Source organism: Prenolepis imparis, unplaced genomic scaffold, assembly GCF_030444845.1.
Source record: "Prenolepis imparis isolate NDT839.2.m4 unplaced genomic scaffold, iyPreImpa1.0 SCAF_9, whole genome shotgun sequence".
In the NCBI taxonomy this organism is placed as follows: Eukaryota; Metazoa; Arthropoda; class Insecta; order Hymenoptera; family Formicidae; genus Prenolepis; species Prenolepis imparis.
The window spans coordinates 15110336-15134669 of NW_028141167.1; the positions used below are offsets into that span (position 1 = coordinate 15110336).

The 24334-nt window shown below is 35.4% G+C and overlaps 2 protein-coding genes across 2 annotated transcripts; both read right to left on the minus strand.

Moving 5' to 3' along the window:
- Positions 1-4440: 4440 nt before the first annotated feature.
- LOC145941227 (uncharacterized) lies at positions 4441-15866 on the minus strand. Its single transcript, XM_083047209.1, has 3 exons — positions 11899-15866; positions 11530-11759; positions 4441-11299 (listed from the first exon to the last, which is right to left on the minus strand). Exons 1-3 carry the CDS (start codon positions 13072-13074, stop codon positions 10360-10362), a joined length of 2346 nt encoding a protein of 781 aa, XP_082903335.1. The 5' UTR covers positions 13075-15866; the 3' UTR covers positions 4441-10359.
- Positions 15867-20055: 4189 nt separating this feature from the next.
- On the minus strand, positions 20056-23745 carry Ncm (pre-mRNA-splicing factor nucampholin). The gene has a single exon (XM_083047210.1). It carries the CDS (start codon positions 23668-23670, stop codon positions 21424-21426), a length of 2247 nt encoding a protein of 748 aa, XP_082903336.1. The 5' UTR covers positions 23671-23745; the 3' UTR covers positions 20056-21423.
- Positions 23746-24334: the final 589 nt, after the last annotated feature.

A 24334-nucleotide genomic window follows, 5' to 3' on the forward strand; every position in this document is an offset into this window, starting at 1 on the left:
GATAGAAAATCGATTTGGTACAAAATCGTCTCCACTTTTCGAATAATAAAGAGCACAACTCTATACAAGTCCACGATGAAGACGAAACTTTGAGAAAGAGCGAGCCGCTCTTTATATATAAATAAAGCTTTATTATTATATATTATCGTTGGGAAAATTTATCCATCTGTGAGATGTAGATGTACGATCTCGATGAATAAAAGATCTCGTATATATTCTCTCTAATTTATGATTTATGCCTTCGCATAATTCTTTTTGCGATTATGGCGATAGAACACTTGAAAAAGGAGCGATCGATTTCTCTTCGTTTCTTCTTCTTTTCCCTCGTGAAGGAGAGAATTTACAAAAAAATTTCGAGAGAACAAGAGGTCAGACTTTGTACTTTCGTATTGCACTTTGTCAATGTCTATCTCAATGACATGCTGAAGTTCTTAAGAATAAATCCTTATTAACGCAGTCATGAGAGACTCTCTTATTTTAAATGTTCGATTATATGTATAATTTTTTTTTCCGTGCGATAGAATAAATAAGAGAGCGTAAGTTGAAAAAATAAACAACTGAGTACAAAAGAGTTTTATTATTTTGTTTTCTCCCTTTCAAAAAACTCGCACAACGCGTTTTTCGCACAACACGTTTCGTTAAATAATTTTCACTACACGCAACTTTTTTTTTATCGCTAAATAAATTCTCGCTAACAATTTTTCAGACATAACGGAGCATCTCTTACCCAAAAACGACACAAAAATCTGATCGTCTAGACGACGTCTTAATAATTGTCTTATATTTAGACGATGACTAAATAATCTCTCAAAAATTTCAGACGTTTAAAGAATGTTCTAAAAAAGTTTTCTATATCTATAAAATGCGCCTAGAAAATTTTAGAACACCTTGGGAGGATATATGACGCTTGTGAAAAATTTAAGACGCCAAAAAGATGCTTATTTTAACTCTTCGTCGCAGACGCCAGATCACAATTCGTATCTTATTAAGACTGTTTTATAAAACTTATGTGATAATGGAAACAAATATTTTTTATATGACATTGTACAAATAATCAATAATTTTTATTTAAAAAAATTTTTCCTTTTAATTATCATGTAAAAGTCGTATTTGTTTTAAAAGAAAAACATGTAAGGATACACATTATATACATATAACACAAAAAATATTTTTTTTATTATTTTAAACCAAATAAAGTTTCTTATAGATTTTTGGATGCTAAAAACGATGCCGCAAATTAAATTTCATTAACACGTCAGATTTTCAAAATAATTAAGATTTAATGTATAAAAAATGGCTTTTTTTGCGATATTTGAGATTTTTTTTGTAAAAAAGGTTAACGTTATCTGAAAATAAGTCTGATCAAATATCATGAATGTATTGTTCATCTCCTATAAAATGCATTTTTTTAAATATCTTACTTTTTAACCATGTTATGAAAGATGAAAGCTAGGAACTACTCATGTGGAGATGCTCTTGAAGAAAAAAAATTGTTTGAAAAAAAATTAATTTTCCAAAATTAATTTTATCATTATGTCCCTTTTTAAATCATACAACTTTTATCTGGAACATTTTTTAAAAAATGCATTTGTTTCGAAAAATTCAAGGTAATAAATAAAACACCATATATATAAATGTACATTTAGTGGAATCTGTCACGATAAATTACACTGTATATGTGTGTCGATAATCCTGAACTACAAATTATGTGTATAATTATAAGACTTCATCATCATAGGCGGAATATTTGCTATCTCAGCAAAACTTTGTATTTAAAGCCTTTCTAACACAACTAAAAAGTAAAATATCGAAATAAAAAAAGATGCATTTTAAAAGAGATGAACAATACATTCATGACATTTGATCAGAATTTCCAGATAACGTTAACTTTTTTCCTAAAAAAATCTATAAGAAATACTTTGTCTGGTTTAAAATAATTTTTGTCTGTAAACTAGTGTAATTAATTAAAATCTATAATAATTATATAATACACATAAAAAAATTTTATTACGGATTAAAATTGTGCGTATGTGTGACCCAGCGTCCACCTCTTAAAAATTTATCCAAGATTCGAAAGACGTTTGTTTCTAAAAAACATCAAAATAAATCTTGGATGCTCGTAAAGGTGTTCCTGCGTTCATTTTTCAGATAATTGTGAAATCTAGATTTTATGCTAATTTTATATAGAATTATATAAGGGCAAATGTGTGTATGAGAGGATTGCTTTTCTAGCGCACGCTCGAGTAGAATATAGGATTTTTTTTGAAAAAATTGGATTTCGAATCTCTCGTTACATATTTAACCGACTATTGCCGATTATATAGATTTATAGATTACTATTTGTTATCGCTAATAGAATTTCCGCCAAATTGCAGTTGCGATACGGCGATTTATGATAATATCCGCACATCGTCCGTTTTACTTTGTTATCGCACAAACGTTTACGAGATTATTTTCTAATATATATATCTATATATATATCTATATATATATATATGCTTATCGTCTATTCAAATAGCTTATTATTCTTCTCGGCATGTGCGTGTACACGTGTACCAATTTAAATATGGCGCGCTCTCGATGTCCAGACTTTCTTTTGTTTTCGTAATACGTCAAAAATAAAATGGCACAGTACATATGTATATCATATATATATATCACGCTGTTTGCAAGTATTTTAATGATAATGATATCGCCGATAACACACATGCGTCATTGTACATTGAAGATTAGATGAAAATCCTGATTCATCATGTCCCCCCTTCCACTCCGATAGCAAAATATTTATAAAATATTATATATGACGAAATCTGAATGAAATTTGAAATGCTACAATTATGTATCTATATTTGGAACAATATATATATGTATGTAGCAATTTAGACCTTTGGGCAAATATATGTAAATATTTGCACAATTTATTTCTAAATAATATTTCAGCAAAACAGTAACGTTATGGCGAGTCATCTTGGTGAAATATTTGCAAAATTAAATTTGGAAAAAATTACCTAATAATTGATAAATATATTGAGTTTTATTATTTTAAAAATATTTTATGAAATAAGATGAATATAAATATATATATGCTTAAAAAATGTACAATTATTCTGAAATTATAATTTTGAAATTGTATAACATGAAATATTACACAATAATTATAATAAATATATAACACAATAATTGTGCATAATTTATATTCTAAATTGAGTATATATGAATTTTTAACAAATATTATTTAGAAATTTTATTCTGACAAAACCGCTGCTTGTGGCGAAGCATCTTAATGCAATTGTTGTGAAATTCTTTCTTTTCCGTGATGCAGTTATTGTACAATTTGGGACATTTTCCTATCAGGGTGGATGCATTTTTTTTTTAAATAAAAGAATCAACAGAGAGAGAAAGAGAAAGAGAGAAGGAAAGAGAGATATGAGAAACGAGTACACGCACATGCATGCACACATATATAGGTCGTATCAGTTAGCAATTTACAATTCGTGTTTCAAAAAGGTCAGACTAAACATATATAATAACAGAGATAATATTAGCGAAGCACACGAGATAAAAATCACTTCCGACGTCTGATCTCGAAAGCTCGCTTTTAATAAAGCGAGCGTCAGCAATATATTTTATTTATTTCAACATAGTGTTTGCGTATGCCATAATAATTATTATAAGCACGACACATCACACATCTTGTTTGGATATCGTATATATCGCGCGATTTTAAGTTTAATATTTCGTTTCCTTTTGCCTTTCTTTTTTCCCCTCTTTATATAGCAGGCATCGTATGTACTTCATTTTTTCCTTATTTTTGTCTCTCACAATATACAGGATGTTTCTAAAACTATGTCAGAGATTTTAAGGACGTATTCTAGGGATCAAAATAAGAAAAAAAGTTCCTATAAATATGGGTCTAAAAATAAAAATTAACATCTCCCCCATATCTTTCCCCTCAAAATCAGATTAAATTGTCAAAACCACATATAAATAAAAGTTACTATTAATTATTACGCTGTGTAAAATTTCAATGATGAAAAAGTCTCCGTACTATAATACATTTTTCGATTATTTTCCCCAATTTTAAGGAGCTATAACTCGGAGGGAAAGCATTTCTCCATGTTTATAGGAACTTTTTTTCTTATTTTGACCTCTAAAATACACCCTTAAAATCTCTGACATAGTTTTAGAAACACCCTGTATATTTTCATTTTGAAATTAAAATACATATCTCTCTCGTGTCTGCGAAATTGAAATACATTTAAAGTCATGGCAGTTATATGATTTGTCGAAACTATTTTATTATTATTCTTATTTTTTTTATACATAGACTTCAAATGTATTCGAAACCGAGCTGTATATATAGTTATTAGATTATTATGAATTAATCCTTTCATGCGCGTTACGTCCTAGGTAACTATATAATAAACTAGAATGTATTTATATATATGTATATATATATATATATATATATATATATATATATACATATACAGGCTGTCCCGGGAGGAAAGGTCACTACTCTAGGAGGTGATAGTATCGGTCATTTTAAGCAAAAAAGTTCATATAAACGAGTGTCCTATTCCGAACGATTTCCGAGATAATTTAAATTTAGTGCACAATATTATTACGCCTGAAGTCAGTTGATTGTTGATTGTGATATTGGCTGCGTTGCAAAATTCACTGCTAGTACTGGAAATCTATAGTTCACATTACGTATACTATAGATTTCCAGTACTGGCAATGAATTTTAGAACACAATTGTCGTAGAAGTAATTAAAAATTTATATTGGCGATAGAATTTTTGAAAATTTATTATAAACTGTAAAAAATACTATCTTTTTATGTATTAAAAATTTTATTTGTTAAAAGTAGGGTGCCAAGTTTACATAGGTGTAAAAAATGTGTCATTTGAACAATAAATCAGAAACAGTACGTAGTAGTATCTCTTTCTTATCAGTAATTTTGCCACTGTACTTATATAAACTTTTTTGCTTAAAATGACCGATACTATCACTTCCTAGAGTAGTGACTTTTCCTCCCGGAACACCCTGTATAATGTATGTGTGTATGAAAAACATAGACTATTACATCTTTTACCTTAGGTGGGATGCTTACATTATTGTTTAACATTACAATGTAATGTGTCTTATGTATATTGACCGAATGTTACATAAGGTGAATACATTATATATGAATATAATGTATTCTATATATTCTACCTACATCATCGATTACTTCATACATCATCATAAGCTTTATATTAACAAATTGCTTTGAAATCTAACATTCGCTCTATCTAAATACACCAGAAAAAATTGAATAGCCGTAGAGAGTGAATTTTATTTTTCTTCCTATGAGCATTATGGAAATGCGAAATTTCTCGCTGTGAAGTTTTTTTTTCTTTTGTCCGCGATTTGATGTAAGAATTACTGGCACTATTGCTATATTATTAAAACAAACAAAATTATAAGGCAAAAAGACAATCGTATGTATGATAAGAGATCCTCGAAGCAGTCTCGACATATATTATACGCGTATATTTTCAATACATAATAATAAAATAATTTCATAATCAGCATGGTTTTGCTACACAATGGAAATATATAACGCAAGTATGTATGATTTTATATTATTATATAAACTATCGCTGACTGCGAGGATATGTATGCATTATCTGTTATACAATCCTAGCTTTCAGTTTTTCTCACGTATCCTGCTTACTTTTGGGTCATCATCTTGCAAAATTTCAGTCGGTGTGTGTATATTATAAAATCAAGATTACATTCTTAAAGTGTATATATGTACATATACTGAGCGAACGAAAGTAGCAAAAAAAAATGTGAAATAAATTCACTTAAGGCTCCTGACTCCTCGCCGATCATGTTAGAATTGTGACGTCATAGGCGAGAAAACACACGCTAAAAATTCTTAGATGCCATTTCGAAATAAAAATAAGATACTTCGATGAAACAGCACTTCAAATGGCTCTAGCACATTCTTAAAATATCTTGCTGGTCTTTGTACATGCGCAGTCATTCCGCATGACAAAGTCTGATATTACGATCATTTTACGGTTGTTGATTGACTGTCAAGGGAAAAGAATAGTTTTTGAGGTATTTTAAAAGTGTACTAACAAGTAACACTACTCAAGTGCCATTCGCCGATATTCTTGAAACTTTGCACACACGTAGTACATCGAAAAACATTAAACACGTGTTTTTTTATTTTGGCTAACAAGGCATTTTAAGGTCGGGTATAGTACCACTATCTTGCCTTCACTGGCTGGGTAGACTTTCCCATTGCCTTCAGTTTCCGCCATTTGGATGCGTCATATTGAATTTTTCATCCGCCACCTCTAGATTGATATAACTGTTGCCAAAATCGTAATCATGTATCTAATAAACTTCGCAAGTGGCGTTAAATAAAGTTTTTGAAACTTCTGCGATTTTGTCCACCATTTTGTATTTGCCATTCTGAATCTCGTTAAACTAATGTCAAAATCGTCATTAGCGATCTCAAAAACACGCAGACAATGGGAAGATCTACCCAGCCAGTGAAGGCAAGATAGTGGTACTATACCCGACCTTAAAACGCCTTGTTAGCCAAAATAAAAAAACACGTGTTTAATGTTTTTCGATGTACTACGTGTGTGCAAAGTTTCAAGAATATCGGCGAATGGCACTTGAGTAATGTTACTTGTAAGCTAAAAATCTGAAGTAGTGTTTCATCGAAATATCTTTTCATTAAAAAATGGCATCTAAGAATTTTCAACATGTACTTTCTCGCCTCTGACGTCACAATCTAACATAACCGCGATGTAGACCCAGGAGTCTTAATGTATGTTCGTTTTATTTCGCCTTATACGAGCGAGAGTTGAACGTTAATATTAACTATTTGCTAAAGAACAGACAGACACATTTTCGAGAAATTGTATCAGCAAAAATTTACATTCATTTCATTCGCTCATGTACATACATATTACATATTTTTACAAATACATTCACGTAATAATAAATTTAAATCGGAGATTGTATCACACATATCACTGGGAACTCCGTCACATTTCTCGATATAAAAATATCTAAGCGGCGAAATAAAAGTACAGCGTAGCATAGTAAAAGAAGAGAAAGGCAAATGTTTCTATCACATATTATCGATTGTACGTGTAATAAATGAAAACAGAGTCCCTAATATATAAAAGTCACCCTCTTATACATATGTATATATATATATATATATATATATATATATATATATATATATATGTCAGAAATATATATCTGTATATTTCTGTATCTACATCTTCTTTTACATGTGTATATTCATATCTTGTTTGTTCATGCATCGATATATATACATATATATATATATACCTCGTATGAATATATTAAAAAAATCTATTTCTCTTTATATTGTGGCGTGTTTAATATAATTTGATACACAAATATTCGCGCATATGTGTGTATATATGGAGTATTCTCTCATGCAGGAAAAATAATCTTTATATATTTTTTTTCTTCTTTTCTCGTATCCTTAATTGACTCGACAATCAATTCGAATCCGTATAATAGAAATAAAAATCCGTAATAAAAAAAAGTAATTATGTCCAACATCATTTAACATTCGGTCTCTGCTAAAAACTTGAGAGATACTCAGGAATTGCAATCAGCTGATATAGCGTCTTTCTAGATAATCTTGTCCTTATTTAATTTTGTCAATGTGTTAAACAAATGTGGAAACGCTATCTCAGTATACAGCCAGTATTTTCTGCATATCTCTCTGTCGCTTTCTCACAGTAGGACCATTCATATATATTATAAATACAACTAAAGTGATATGTGCCAACAATAATATACAAAATAAATATAAATATGTACATATATGTTTATATATACATATAAAGGAGGTGGATTTCCCAGCTGCGAGTCTTAGTAAAAATATTAAATATTAATAACAAAACACATTGTAGTCAACAGAATTATATACAATACGTGTCCACACGTATGATTTAATTAATTATGCTTTAATCCGTGATATATAGAGTGGAAGAATCTAATGTTAAAACCTGAAATATCCTGTTTTTTTTAGAATGCAAAAAAATGTAAAGAGAAAAATGTTTGAGAAAAATAAATAATACAAATAAACATTTTTTAATCATTATTGCGGCTGCAAAATAAATTATGATTTTATAAAGAGTAACTTCTTCTGGGTTAATATCTAATTTTTTTTGTAGCTGTAATAATATTACAGTTAATAGAAATGTAAAATTATATTTTAAAAAAAAACCATTACTATCTTTTCAAAAAAATAGTCCCACAAAATAAGCTTGATATCTCAGATAATAAGATTTTGAAAAAAAATGTTTATTGTTGTATTGGATTATTTAAAGCAAAATTATTTTTCTCTTTAGAAATTTTTTTATATTTTTGAAAGAAACAAAGAGTTTTTCAAGTTTTAAAGTTTGGTGTTTTACCCTATATATTATTCCTGGAAAAAAGGCAAATATAGATTTTTTTAAAAAATTTAGATACTTAAAAAAAAAAAAAAAAAAAAAAAAAAAAAAAATAAATAAATAAATAAAAAAAGTTACAACGATCTATTACACAAGCACTCTTACAAATCGTCACTTTGTGTTCTCCCTTCCGCCATCAATAAATTAAACATTAAACAATTCGATAACTACTCAAATGATTGGAAATCATGGAAGAACAATTGAATCAACAATAATTTCAATTATGGTCCTACTGCATGTACTAAATAATAAATAATTTTCAAATATCCAATTTCTTTTTTTTCCTTATTGACATTATTAGGCTTGGACCGAGCTTTTTTCCGTCGAATAAAAAAGCAGATCCCACACTCTCTTATATATAAAAAACGTCAAATCACAAGATTGTAATCGTAGCGATTCGATTCATTGTAACATGTATATAACGTTCTGGATAAATTACAATGTAGTACGAGCTGCTGGAACACACCTAGGTTTCTGCTTACAGCGTACTGCCTAGAATAATAATATAGCACCTAGGTTTTTTGTACTTTAGCATTATTTCGTCATGATAGTGTAATTAATTATATAAACATACATATATGATGCCACAATATATTTACATTATGCAATTAAATGACTACCAAGATGTGAAAATGGAAAGCAATCTAAATTCACATTCTCTCACTAGAAATCTCTTTCTCTTTCTCTCTCTCTCTCTTACTCGCCGTATATTCAGGGATCAAAATTATGATCTCGTAAAAATCTCTTTACACTTTATATATAATTCATATACACGAAATATCTCATCATAATACCTATTAAATGTAATAGTTTAATTGGCGCGGTATAATCCCTTAAATGTCCCTACTCTCCTATGTTTCGTTATAATACAATATTTACATTCGACTTTAATTAAAAAATCGATCCATAGAAATATATATTTAACATGGCCATCCAACTCGTTTTACTATATTTTCCATCGGGGAAATATCACTCATTTTAATTCACTAATTCTTATGTCTGGAAAATAAAAGGAGTAACATATGTCTGTCATTATAATAAATTACTACAGACAAATTGTAAAATTCAAAAAAAATTGTTCTCCGCGGAACGCCAAAATACAAAAAGGAAGTGAATCTATCAGGCATAATTATTGACAAATATGAAAAATAAATCATTTTAGCAATTGGTTGGTTTAAATTTTGCCAACACAAAGCGCAAAAAGGACTCTACCTAACAATAAGCCGATGTGTGAGTTGGATAACACGTGTGTGTATGTGTGTGTGTGTATATTATAGGTTTATTTATCTAATAAAAAGTCCGAATTAATTGCGATAACATTTAAAGGCTCGTCGCATATCACATAAACCTAGACAATTTTTCGTTTTGTTTAGAATCATCCTACACATACGACATATATATGTATATATATATATATATATTACACATACACACACACACACACACACACAGTCTTCCGTAATTCATGTTCACCAGTGTTACATGGCGTTATTTTTTCGCAAAAATGAATTAAAAAGTTCCGAATTATTTTTTTCCTTTTTTTTGCGATGCTTGAATTCACTTAATACACTCTACATGATCTTATTAAAAAAATTTTTTTTTATTAAGCGTCGTGGAAAAAAAATGAGGACTTAGGATTTTTTAATTCATTTTTCATCGAGAAATAAACACATTAATTGGTAAATAAAAATTACACGGAAAACACACTCTATACTTACGCAAAAAACGTACACATACTCTAATGTAAACTCTAAATTCAGTGCATGCTTATTTGGGATAAGCGTCGTAATCGCGGCGGTGATCGCTGAGCAGTTGTATGTCATAATGAATAATTTTCGCACGCGTTATCACTGATCCGACTCATTATTAGTCACTAGCACACTGGCAGGCTCGGACTCTTCATGATTCGATGGCAAATTCTCCATAGTATCGGTCTCTTCGCTGCAACCTTCAGTGCTGTCAGCCGCGCTGGCGCGTGGCACCATCGCCGAAGAGTCCTCCTTCTTGTCCCTTGATTCACCACTGACTCCCATGACGATCGTGGATTGCTGTTGCTGCTGTTGTAACTTGTGCATGTGTAGCTGACTGCGTAGCTTTGAAATCTCGTGCGCGTCCGACTGTCGATGACGTCGCAGCTGAGCGTTCTCCGAGGCCACACGACGCGCCAGCTCTATCACATCCTGCGGCACGTTGAGCGCTTTCAGTCGCTCCTCAAGATCGGCCGCCGCGGTGCCGTCCGAGTCGGAGTCGCTCTCGGACGGTGAAGAGGTGGTGCCGACCTCGGAGGAGGTCGCCAGGGGAAGAGGCTCCACTGTCACTGTGGACGACGTCACCGCCGCGCTGCTCTCCTCCTCTTCCACACCATCCTTTTCCCTCCTCTCTTTCTTCCCCGGTAGCGCTGGTTCCTTTCGACTCGTCTCATCGGGCACGTAATATACAGGATACGAGTCGACGGGTTCAGCGGCTTGGCTCGACGATGTCTTTTCCAACTTGACATCGGCCGACGACAGCAGTTCTTGCTTCTCGCTCGTGGGACTCGTCGAACGTAGACCGTGACGGTGGCGATGATGATGCTCGTGATGATGATGATGATGATGCCGTCGTTGGTGAACGGACGAGAGGGGCGATATCCGACCTATCTGAGGGGGTGTCGAGGTGATCGGCGCCAACGCCACGTTAGGCTGGAAGTGCGGCTCGAAACGCTCGCACTCCGAAAGCGGGATGACTCGTTCGGGATGCTGCAATACAGGTGGACCTCGACTGAGGTACGCAGGCAGCAACGACGAACTGCAAAGACAATACAACTGTCACTGATGGATTTTTTCTTATTACGATTTGCTGAGGATGATCCAAAGAAAAAGACTAAAACGTTCTCGAATAAGTAAAGAGGAATAAATAAAATATTTAAAGACAATTTTGTTGCATCTGGCTCTCTTATTAGATCTTTTCATACCTGAAACTGTCATTTTTTAATGCTTATATGTAAAATATCTATGTACGACACGTATGATACTTACTTGTCCCTGTGTTTGCAGTTGCCTGCGGCATTCCAAGGCCGAAAAGCTGATGCGCCCCTGGCAAACTCGAAAACTGCCCACTGCATCTGCAGATACGGATCAGCTGCGGTGGCTATCTGAGACATATGATGGTACATTCCTAGTCCGTTGCCATTATAAATTCCAGCACAGTCATCCTTCCCTATGTCCTTCTTTGTGCGTTTGGTTAATCTCTCGTGTTCGGGTCGCAACTGAAACAGATATTTGAGGGCTTGCATTCTTAAATTTTAGCTCGAATCTTATTTTAAGTTCCATCACTTCAACTTCACATATAATACATTGATATCTCAATCTAACACTAAGAAGAATCACACCATCAAATAGAAATACCTCTAGCTTTCGCTTGGAGTTTAGAACGAGGTGTCTTTCCTTCAACTCACGAAACAGAATAAGCAACTTGTCGTAATGTGGTTGGTCGGGGTAGAGCAACAGATACGATCGCCAGTTGGCAGAATTGAAACCCCAGTGGCAGGTACGATTCTCCAGAAATCTGTGAGCGTGTCGGACGAAGCGTTGGGGTGAAAACTGATAGCCACAATCCAGACACTCGATGCAAACGGAATCGTCCGTTTCGAACAGGTCGGCATCAAAAATACCGTTGCACTTCCCGAAGCATTCATGATACACTTTGAACTTGGCGATGGTTTTCTCGTCCTCGTTCTTGTTGCAGGCCTTCTTATCGAAGCAATCCTGGGTCTGACTAATGTGGGCGGGATCGCAGGAATCCGTACGCAACAACAGAGCACTGACCAGCCTCTCGGCGTCGGTTTGAGTGATCAGACCGCAAGAGGGGGCGTTATTGGGCAGGATTGTGGATTGCTTGAGCTCCTCCAGCTGATCGCGGGTGCAGCGAGAGCAGTAGATCTGCAACTCGTCGCACACTTGATTGATCTGGGGCAGGGAGAAATCCTGCAGCACCGTGTTCAGGATCTGGGGTAAACATAACCTCCTCTCGCCGCCCACCACGAAACAAGAGATCCTCTCGCCTTCGAGGATTGTCTCGCATCTCTCGGAGCAGCTCTGATCAGGAGCCGTCAATATCGGTATCTGAAATTCCAGCTCCCGCTTCTCGATGCCCTTCAGACGCCCTTCCGTCACTGTTGGACGATCCTCATCCGAGTCCTCCAGTGATCTCGGTGGGATCTTGTTGCTGGAGGCGGGAGAAGGAACAGGTGTTGCTGGACGTTGTTGTTGCTGACCTGTCGCTGACGTTTCACGAGCCTCCTTCTCGACGACATCTTTCTTCTCGGACTCCCCGGGCGAGTCCAGGCCACAATTGGTCGTTGCTGGACGACCGGACGCGGCCAACGAGTAGCACGAGGTCGTCGAATGTTGCTGCTGCTGTTCGTTGTTGCTGTGTTGCAGCAGGACTTTACAGTCCATGCCCAACAGGGCCGAACTCGGACCCTGCAGACTCTTAACAGCTGACAGCTGATAGGTCTTTAGGACGTTTTTCAACTGGGGACTGTACGATTGGCCGGTGTTGCCGGGCAGTAATGTCTCCATTATTACTGCGCGCGAGTCGCCGTCATCGGTATCCCGGGAAATGTATCTCCGTCCCCCCGCCCCGCCACCTCCTCCTCCTCCTCCTCCCCCTTCCCTACTCCCCTAGGGAAGAGGGTGACGACCGAGGAACGTATCGCCCGCCGCTCTCTAACGTACGCTCCTCTCGCCGTTCGCGGCGAGTCTTTCTTCACATTCGTATCTCGTGTATATGTATCAACACACACACACACGCACACACAATTATTTTTTCAATACGCTCTTCAACACACTTTTGTTCCAAAAACTTTTTTACGTATCGCGACAGACATGAAAGGTAGTACGCGTAATAATACTCCGGAAGCGAGCAAGCACTCTAGGTGGAGCAATAATAATAATTGGCACGACTCGTCTCTTTCTCTCTCTCTCTCGTGATTTCTTCCTCGTTTCCCATGTCCGCTTATGCCCGGTGATGAACGAGAGCGCGGTTAACAAGAAGACCCTCGTCGCCGTCGACGATCATCCACCTCGACGACGTCGACGTCGTCATCGTCGGCCCGCATCGTTTCCCGCATACGACGTCCTTCGCTCCGGTACGATGACGCGCCGCTGGGTCGCGAGACAGGAGGACTGGGTCCATCTTTTTCTCCCTTCCCCTTCCCCGAATGAGGTTTCTAACCCGCGCGCATTACGAGATCCTTCTCTCTGTCTGCTGTCTGTCTGTTTCTCTCTCTCTCTTTCTAACACACTCGCTTGATAGACACACACGTATATGTAAACCCGTTCCTCCTTTCTTCTCTACGTTCGCCTTCCCTTCCAACGTTGTGTTACGCCGCCGACGACGAAGAAGACAACGATGCGACTACCGCTGCTGCTGCGAGCCCGCCGCGACGCCACCACTTCCACGTACATCGTAAAGTCGCTCGTTATCCGTTTCTCTCTTTCCCTTTGTTTGTGATATCGCGCGATCTCTCTCTGTCTTGCGCGCGCTCCTTCTCTTTTTCTCTTTTTCTCTCTCTCTCTCTCTGTCTCTCCGTCTCTCTCTAGGGCGCGCGCGCGCTTTGGCAGGTAGAAGAGCGTGTTATGCGAATATCACACGCAGCGTGCGTCTCCTGGCGAGACCTTCCCTTCAATCCCGTCGCCAGACTCCCTCCTTGTTCCTTGCTGAACTGCTCTGCTCCTCCTCCTCCTCTTTCTCTCTCCTCCCCTTCTCTCTCTTCCTTCTCCTTTTTCCTCTTCCTCTTCCTCCGCCACCTATGGCCAGTGACAGCGATGTTTTCAACACAGCGATGTTTTCGTATCCGCGAATCCGACGCGCGACGACGGCAGAGATACGGCTCGCACAGTCACCGACGATCCATAATGGGCCGATACTCTTTTAGTCTTATCGAACGCAATCCACGGTCAACAAAATAACATGTCTCTACATATATATATATACATATTATATATATATATATATATGTATATTGTAATATGTAAGTAAAGAGAGATGGTGGTGTGGAGCGACGAATTGATTCAGTGATAGAGTGGTCTGCCTATCGAGAAGAAAGGGTCCCAAGATCGAATCTCGGTAGGACTCCCTTTTTTTCTCCGCCTGGGAAAGGCCTTATACACAATATCTATTTATTTTTCGCACTCAACATCGTATATATGTACACACACGCACACACACACACACACACATATGCGCGCACACACATATATGATTCGATTTATCACATCATATTTTTCCTTTTCTTTATTTATCCCTCCTCATCATACTCTGCATCGCAGCACATCACCATCGTCGCGGACGGTGGTACGTCTTATTATTATTATTATTATTATCGTACATCCACGGTCCCGTCGACGACGTCCTCGTCGTCGTATATAGACTACCGCGTGTGCGGAGGCACCTCCGGAACGTCAACGTCGTCGTCGTCGCTACTGGTTTGGTTGCCGACGATCGTTATCGGGACGCTGCGCCGTCGCAACACGCGCTCCGCGCAGTCTAATAACAAGAATGCTGACGAGGATGATACATCCGATGTCCAGCGAATGTTATCACGTCACTGGAGCACGACCGCTAGCACGACTACTACCGTTCAACGAGTAATTTACCCGTCGGCACGTCACGACGCAATGGCGTATCGATCGCGACGGCGGCGACGGCGAAGGCGGCGGCGGTGGCGGCGGCGGCGGCGACGGAGACAGCGGAGACGGCGACGGCGGCTGAGACGGCAGCGGCGGCAGTAATAGAACACGTACCGAGCGAGAAGCACGAACAGGTCGACAAATATCTGATATTTGCAGAAACATGCATATTTTTTCCTCTATACTCCGTTCAACGAGGGAACGTGCATCAGTCTATACATAGACGGACAAAATAGGAAGAGATACCGGCGATCCAATGCTTCAGGGGGATGGTGCCATTCATTGCAGGCACTGACAAGTTAAATAAGCAGTGAAGGGGGAGACCATGGACGAAAACCTCGAATTTTCGTCCGATCCGATGCCCGTTCTTTCGTTGAACGGAGTATACAACAGTTGCGAGAGGAGTCAATGATGATAATGAATTTTTATTTCGATTCTGGGAAATGAAGAGAATGATAACCGTCTACTGATTGGAAATACACACAACTCACATTTTATATTGCGAATATTTTTTTCTTTCTCTCTCTCTCTCTCTCTCTCTCTCTCTCTCTCTCTCTCTCTCTCTCTCTCTCGATTTCTTTGTTTATTGCATAGATATTAATAAGCAATAATGCGGCAGACCTTTCCTCTCTTTACGCACGTTCCTTATATTCCCTCACACTTTCATGCACGACGACTTGTAATGTAGATGTTTATTACTCTCGTTATCTATCCGTCTTTTTCTCTCGCATTTCCGCTTCGCGAGGTCTTTTGCTTTTGTGCGCGAGCGGAGAAGTCCTGATCTTTGTTCTTTTCTTTTCTCTCTCTCTCTCCCTCTCTCTCTCTCTTTTCCTCTCTCTCTCTCTCTCTCCTCTTTTTTTCTCTCACTCTCCCTCTGGATGTGTCGTCCATGATTGTGTAGAGACCAGTAAAGACGAGAATCGGAGCCCTTGAGAGAGCGAGACTAGTTTTGCTCATGCAAAACTCTCTCTTTCTCTTTTTCTCTCCCCTTCCTCTCTCTCTCTCTCTCTCTCTTTCTCTTTTTCTTTTTCTACTTGAAGCGAAACGTGCTTGAGTGCGCGCAGTACTTGACTAACTCGCGATGGCATGCATTGTCGCGTATGTATATATATGTATACATATATACGCAGGGCATTCGCGCGTGCTGTCAGCGCAAGCTTTTTGCGCGACTATGCGTATACTATGTGCACGTGTTGCAGCCCGCTGTATGAATTTTCAACCGGTTGTTATACGTGTATATATATGTATATATATGTATATATACACAATGTTTGCTGTTATCTAAATAAAATTATATAGATGATCTAGATGAAATTTTGGCGTTATCTTATCTTTATATAGATATTAAAAATATGTACTATCTTTGTATATCTGCATCTTACAATTAGAAGAAAAAAAGTGTTATCTTCACTAAATTATCTAGAATAATCTTCAGATAATTTGATTTAGAGTCTCATAGCACATATAAAAGTACTTAAGCAGTAAGCAATAAAAACTTATAAATAAAAGTATGAATATATTTTTATATCCCTTTTATAATTTACATTTTTTTATAACTGTGTTTACATAAGCAATCTTAAAAAATCTGGAAGTTATCTAGATGAATTGTCATATAATTTTATCTTTTATCTAAATATGTTTAAAACAAAATCATCTTTATTTTATTTAAGATGAATTTACATATTTTCATCTCATCTTTATCTAGCTAATTTTAAAATCATCTAAGCACAATACTGTACACACACACACACATATATATATGTGTGTGTATCATGTATCGAAGAATTAATGTATGTATATAAACCGAGCGTATCACTTTTTTTCTCAAATATTTTCTTTGGCGCCTTCTTTTGGCCCTGCGTACAATAGAGAAAATATTAGGAATAGAAATATATTATTTTAAAATAATAAAATCGAAAAGACTTTGATATACAAATGCATGATACATTCGGGTATAAAGGATTCTTAATAAAAGTATAACAATATAAGAGAGAAACCCTTTTTAAATCTTCGTTTTTTGATTTTGAAAAATTCTCAATATTCAATATAAAAAATCATATTTAATTTTTTCCATCACATTTCACTACACATGCGTATATGTATGTGTGTATATATGTGCAGTGTTATGCTTTATAGATGATTTTAAAATTAGCTGGATAAAGATGAGATAAAAATATGTATCTTACAAGATAAGATGAAGATAATTTTATTTTAAATATATCTAGAAAAAAGATAAAATTTTATGGCGTTTTATTTAGATAACTTATTCCAGATAATATTATTTTTAAGACCGCTTATGTAAACATAGTTATAAAAAAATGTAAATTATTAAAAGGATATAAAAATATATTCATACAAATAAATTTTTATCGCTTACTGCTTAAGTTCTACTGCTTAAGTATTTTTATGTTATGGTCCTAAATCAAATTATCTAAATATTATTCTAGATAATTTAATAAAGATAATACTTTTTTCATTTAAGGTGCAGATATAGATAATATACATATTTTTATTATCTATAATATCTATATAAAACTAAGATGATGCTAAAACTTCATCTATATCATCTATATAATTTTTTTTAGATAACAGCAAACACTCAAGCATGGCTTCGTGCTACGCGCGCGAGCTTTCTGCACGCTCGTTTCAGTGTGCGTGCGCGAGTTTGTTTGCGCGCGCGCATACACTCGCATGTATATGTATGTATGTATGTATGTATGTATATATATATATATATATATATATTATATGTACGTATTCGCATCTCGCATCCCGCGCGCTTAGTGGTAAAAAAATCACCGTAAACTCTTCGTATGCCTGCTTCGTTCCCCTCTACAAGCATCGCGGCTGCTCCTCCCTTTCTCCCTCCACCTTTTCGCGACAATCGGCCACCTACTGCGCATCATCGCCACGCCTGTGTCGCGAATAGTGCCGAATTAAGTAAACAGAAATGAATGATATATGTATATGTTACATATTATGATATATTATTATAAAATAATAATCTATACTATATTTTATATCCGAGAACTCTGATTGTAATGTTAATTATACTAATTGCCTCGACATTTTTTAACGTTATTTATATATTTTCCTTTAATTACTGCAATATATATATATATATATATATATATATATTAAATTAATTTGCGCCCACTATAGCCAATAAGAAAAATGTGCGCAATATGTTGGCAAATTGGCAGCAGATTATTTATTCAAAAGTTGCTGGAAAATCGACTGCCTACACAGCACGTGTAGATTCTAAGAATATCTAAGAATATCGTAAAAGTATTATATTTTGTGTATATTCTAGGAACATTCGGGAGATACGTTCTAGTAAGCAAAATGCGCGTAAAATATGGCAGCAAATTGGTGACAGATTTACTCAGAAGATGCTATAACACAAATTGATATCATGTTATTGTGATCTGACAGATTGGAGGCAGAAATTGACAATGAGTATACATACACATGATCTGCTAACATAATCTAATGTCAGATTGGCGCCAGAAACCGAACCCCCCGGAACTGCATTTAAAATTTAAATAGAATTCCAGATAGGACACTTGCAATAATTGTGTTAAGATGATTCTGCAAAACATACATTTTTTGCTAAGAGATAGAATTTTGTAATTATAAAGTTATATTGCATGTTTCATGCATGTTTGTGATGCATTTTATCTTAAATTTCTTTATGAAATTTTAGATTTAAGAATGTTTGAATGAAAATTATATAATTTTATACTGTAAAATGGTTTTTGATAATAATTTCTAAATGTATTCAGCAATAATTATGCTCAGATGATTCTCACTAATACTACACAGTTATGTTAGCATTTATTTTAGGTGTCAATTTTATAAAGATTGCTACATATTACAATAATTAAATTCAGAAAATTAATAACTTCAAAATTTAAATTTAAAATAATATATTATACATTACATTTTAAAATTAAAATAATGCTAAAATTGTTCTGCATGTTTTTCTATGTGGAATAGTATACATAAATCTATATTTTTTTTTTACGAAAATTCTTATATTTAATTCGATTTTAATAAGTTATATCAATATTAGAATTGATTTTCGGGTTTGAAACCGCGTAGACTTTTTGTTTGAGTCCAACGTTTCGTGAACATTCAGCTTACTTCATCAGGGAGGAACAGCCTGATACTGGACCAGTATCGAATCAAATAATGAAAAAATTTTTAAATACATAGATCTATTTTAATAATTAAGAAATATAGATCCTGCTCGATTTTTGCTGCCAATCTACCAACTTGATCGGTAATAAGTAATAACAGCTTCTGTATGTACAATTTGTAGTCTTTATACTGCGATAACAATTTATAGTAGGTGCGAATTAATACTTTGTATATAAAACTAGATTGTATAAATTTCATATAGAAAAATAGAAGTCTGTTTGGAGCGTGTAAATATTTCTAATATACGACTCTAATTGCAAATTTTCGGATTCTACTCGACGAAGAATATAAGAGATAACGAAAAAAAACTATATTTACATTTAAGTATCAAACTAAAAAAGATTTCACTAAGATTCTTCGATATTTAGACTTATATAGTATAAAGTAAATAATATCGTAAAATAATATAATATAATTTATATAATTAAATTTATTTATGATATATTAAAAGTTTATATAATTTTTTTATCATAATATAATTTTATAATTTATAATATAATTTTATTATTATATATAATAATTTATTCTATTTATTATTATATATAATAAAGTATAATTTTATTATATAATAATAAATTATATTTTATATTATATAAATAATAAATAATATATATATTTATTTTTTTATTTGTTTTATTTTATATATAATTTTTTGAGAGATCTGTATACTATACGTTTGCTATCGATTTGGTCGAAAAAAAATCCCAACTACGTTCCTGTGTAGTCTCTCGCTATATCGCTCAAAAGGAACAGGTGTGTACATGTGTGTATACACACACGCATACATTTATAACCCGCAGAGGCCACAATGCGCATAGCTCGACGCGCTGTTGACCGCGGCAGCTCGCGCATTTATATGAATCGGACGCTGTCTAGTTATGTGGCCTTCCCGTCAAAATAGCTTACGTATTTCTTCCCCTTCCCCACTCCTCTCTCTGCGCGTCATGTACGCACTCCACGCGGTGCGGCGCGCTATATACACATGTTGTATGCTCTAGACTCTAGACAAAAGAATATATATATAGATGTAGCATTAGCTACTTTTGAAGGATAGTATATTAGATAAGAAGATCAAGATACACGTATATGTGTATGGATAGGACACTGATTTCAGTAAATCTCGATTGCATTCGGTTCACATATACTTATATGTGCATGTGTGTAATTTACCGAAGTTAATATACTGCCTCCCTTTCCGCTATTTTATCACTTACTCCTCTTGCAAAAAGCTCCGTCTACCTTTATCTGATATGGTCATTTCATGAAATACCGATTGCGCGAAATACGGCTTAATCGTTGCTGTTTTATGTTCATTGTTACGTCAAAGTATCGCGAAACTTCGATGATAATGATAATGACGACTTTTATTATTTTTGTTCATTTTTTAAACAACCGGATGCTGGAATTACTTGTACATGACTTGTATACAAAAATGTTTGTAAGATATTAGTCTGAAAATTTATGTCAAAACTAAATTATTTAGAAAGAACCATTTTACATAGATATTTTGCCATCTTATAAAAATGTTGAATTATAAAATTTATATTAAATCAAATTAAGGTACGAAAAGATAAGAGCCAGGCGTAGGAATATTAGAAACAAAATTTTGAATTCTTCTATACTTTCAAGATCAAAATATAATTTTATTGCATCTAATACTTGTGTTATCTCTTACTGGCCCTTTTCATACCTGAATTTGTATTTATATATTAGAACCTTTTCGAAATTTATCATTTTAAAATAAAATTAATAATATAAATATACGACTTTTCCATATAGCAGAAAATAAATATCGTATTCTAAATATCACACGTATTATAAATATTGTATTTATTATTATCATTTATCTCTAAAACTCCAAAGATGTTGTGTGGAGAGAACATTTAACAAAATCTAGTATTTACAAGGAATAGAATATGTTCATATACATATACCTTATTTATCTCTAAGTACAGTTATAAAATAAAAAAAAGGTAATATAAAGTATACTTATAATATATAAAATATATCTATTGACAATTATACTTGACAATTTTATTTGTTTCTTTTTGCTACCTTACTTTTCGTTTTTTTCTTTTCCGTTTTTTTATGTTTCTCTTCCTTCTTATCCTTTGATTTAGATTTCTTCTTTTTTTGTTTATTTCTCTTCTTCGCTGAAATTTCTTCATCCTCTGACGATGATGAAGAAGAAGAATCCGTTGTGGTGGAACTGGACAAGGTGGAACTAGATGATGAAGTAGATTCATCTGCGCTGGAGATTTCATTCTCTGGAGCGTTTAACGATGGTACAGTAGTTGGCTTGGAACGGGACTTCAAATGTTCTCTCAAGTCATCCGTCAAACCACCCAAACCGATGGAGGTGAAAAAGTTGATCGCAAAACGTGTATTTTTCGGATCATCTCTGGGAAATAGTCCTTCGAATACCTCTTGCAGGGTCGGATCCTTGACTCGTTCGTTTAGCTTCGTCAGACCCATGTATTCGGAGAGTTCTTGAAAGAGGATCTTGATGAATATCCTGTTAGAGCTGGTGGTATCCTCTTCGTTCAGTTTTATGCAGGACAACACGCTCCACGAAATGGAATCTGTGAATAGTAAATGGGCGAAGAACTTGGACACGTTTCGCAATTTGTTGGTGTCGAGACGGTGTATCGTGTGATAAGAATCTTTGAAAATTTGCTCGAACGGGGTCACGTACATCTTGTTGATGGCGCAAAACCGACCGGCTAAGAGTCCAAAGAACTTTTCGTATGTTCGCATCTCTGCGCAGCAATCCAGGAACATGTGGCACAGCTCGATCTCCTGTCCTGGCTTCAGTTGCATCTTCATTAACTTGTGCGCGCATTCCTCGAAATCGAGCGAGGAATGTATAGTCAGATATATAGTTCGACGAAGGGCGGTTAAATTCGTCTCTGTATTGTCGAATATTACGCCTTTCTTTCCCTCAGCTTGTTCAGCGTTGCTATCTTCGTCCGAGCTCTCCTCTTCTTCTCCCTCCTCGTTATCATCTTCTGTATCACTGACATCGGAACCAAGAATTTCTTTACATAATTGCTTATACTTCTCCTCGCTGGCTAGATATTCTGCGTCAAACTTGAAGACATTCAATATATCTTGCGCATTCATCTCATCGTCCAATCTTATCAAATGTGTGATTTGATTCTCCTCCTCCACGAGATCCAATTCCTGGGGAACGGCTTCGTGATCCTTGAAACCGTCCTTTCTAATCTGAAACATAACTTCTATCATGTATTGAACTCGCTTATCCAATTGCCCTTCATGCAGTATGTTCCTCAACATCTCGAAGATAGCTTCTATGCCTCTTCGCGAAACTTCTGTCAGCTTCATGCCGCATTCCTTCAGGAACGCTATGGCCACTTCGACGGAATCGTCCGTTGGTGTTTCCAATAGCAGTGTCAAGATCTCTAAAGCAATAATCTCATAGGCCACCCGCTGATTAACTAAATGCGCTATAAAAGTACCTGAAGATATGCACAAAGGTTTATCATTTCTCTTGAACCCGCGTTTAAATTGCAAAACCAGACGAGTCAATACCAATTCACCTATATTGGGGAACTTGGAATTGATTATAGATGTCAGTGCTGCGTAAACTGGAGTGAATGTTGGAGAGGCAGCCTGAGCTTGAATAATAGACCTTGCCAACAGACCTCTACCACGAACAATGTTCTCATGCAACAATTCTCTCGTTATAATTCCTATATTACTAGTGTTGATCTTGTTGATATATCCATGGATGGACTTCTTTAATGCTTCCCATGCAATGCGTTGATAAGCTGTTCCAGATTTATCAGTGATCTCTGCTTGAAGCATACGCAACTTGGCAGGTGGAATGTAAGCACCTCCCGTCTTCGAGGTCAGAAGATCCACCGTACGCTTCTGCCTGACCTCCTCTAGATTTTCTTGCGTTTTATCCTTAATACCTGGTTCTCCGTAATACCTGTTTCCTATCTCTTCCTCTAGCAAACTCTGCCTTCTTCTGTCCCTTTCGCTATTACTGTCTCTATGATCATCGTCGTATCTAGAACTTTTGTGATGATTATCGCGTCTAGTGTGCCGATGATCATCGTCACGTCTAGAACTTCGATGATTACCGTCTCGTCTAGAACTCCTGTAATCATCATCGTCGTCATCGCGTCTGGAATTGCTGCGATCGTCGTTATACCTGGACTCTCTTTTACGATCATCGCTGCGTTTGCGATCTCTTCGCTTGCGATAGCGTTCCTCGTTCTCCTCTTCGTCTCGTTTTGAACGTGATCTCTTCATCTTACTGTTTGTATTCCTAACCTCACGCTCGTACACTCACTACAATGCTTGTTTTTGGATTTGGATTGCTTCAGTTTTCATAAAGAATAAAGACCGTGACACGTGAATCAGTTTAATCGTAAAGGCTGTATTACATTACAGGTTGGGAGGGCGATTGAGGATTGACCAATCAACCAACAAGCTGCTTTGCTTTGATTGGTCAATCCGACGTATGATGTCCGATGTCCAATAGAAGAGCTTGTTTTCTAGTGATTCCAATTAGTAATATTTTGAGATCAAGAACAATTTTCGGGACTTCAAAAATTTTCTAGCCGATAGCCAATGGCATCGCATTGTGTCTATTATTTTCTTGCCGACGACAGTAATTAATAAACTTCCGAGATGTGAAAAAATTCAACTTAATTAGCTCTTTCAATTTCTCGACATCCCGTAAAATGCACAAAAGCAATTATTATATATTAATTGTTTTTCTTAATAAATACTGTAGATAATTAGTTTTTAAAAGTGGAGCAAATTCAAACAAAAATGGAGCAATTTTTGTGCCTTGAGAACTTATAAATTCTAATAATTTTCGTTTGTATTGACGTTTACATTATTATTAACTTTATAATTTATTTATAAAAAAAGTATTGAGCAAATTCTGAAATATGGATATAAATAAAGA

Excerpts from the sequence above, each read along its gene's own strand:
- LOC145941227 (XM_083047209.1), bottom strand. The coding sequence starts at position 13,074 with ATGGAGACATTACTGCCCGGCAACACCGGCCAATCGTACAGTCCCCAG. Across the intron at positions 11,760-11,898 it reads ACTCCAAGCGAAAGCTAGAG|TTGCGACCCGAACACGAGAG; the intron begins GTATTTCTATTT and ends TATCTGTTTCAG. Across the intron at positions 11,300-11,529 it reads AACTGCAAACACAGGGACAA|TTCGTCGTTGCTGCCTGCGT; the intron begins GTAAGTATCATA and ends TTGTCTTTGCAG.
- Ncm (XM_083047210.1), bottom strand. The coding sequence starts at position 23,670 with ATGAAGAGATCACGTTCAAAACGAGACGAAGAGGAGAACGAGGAACGC.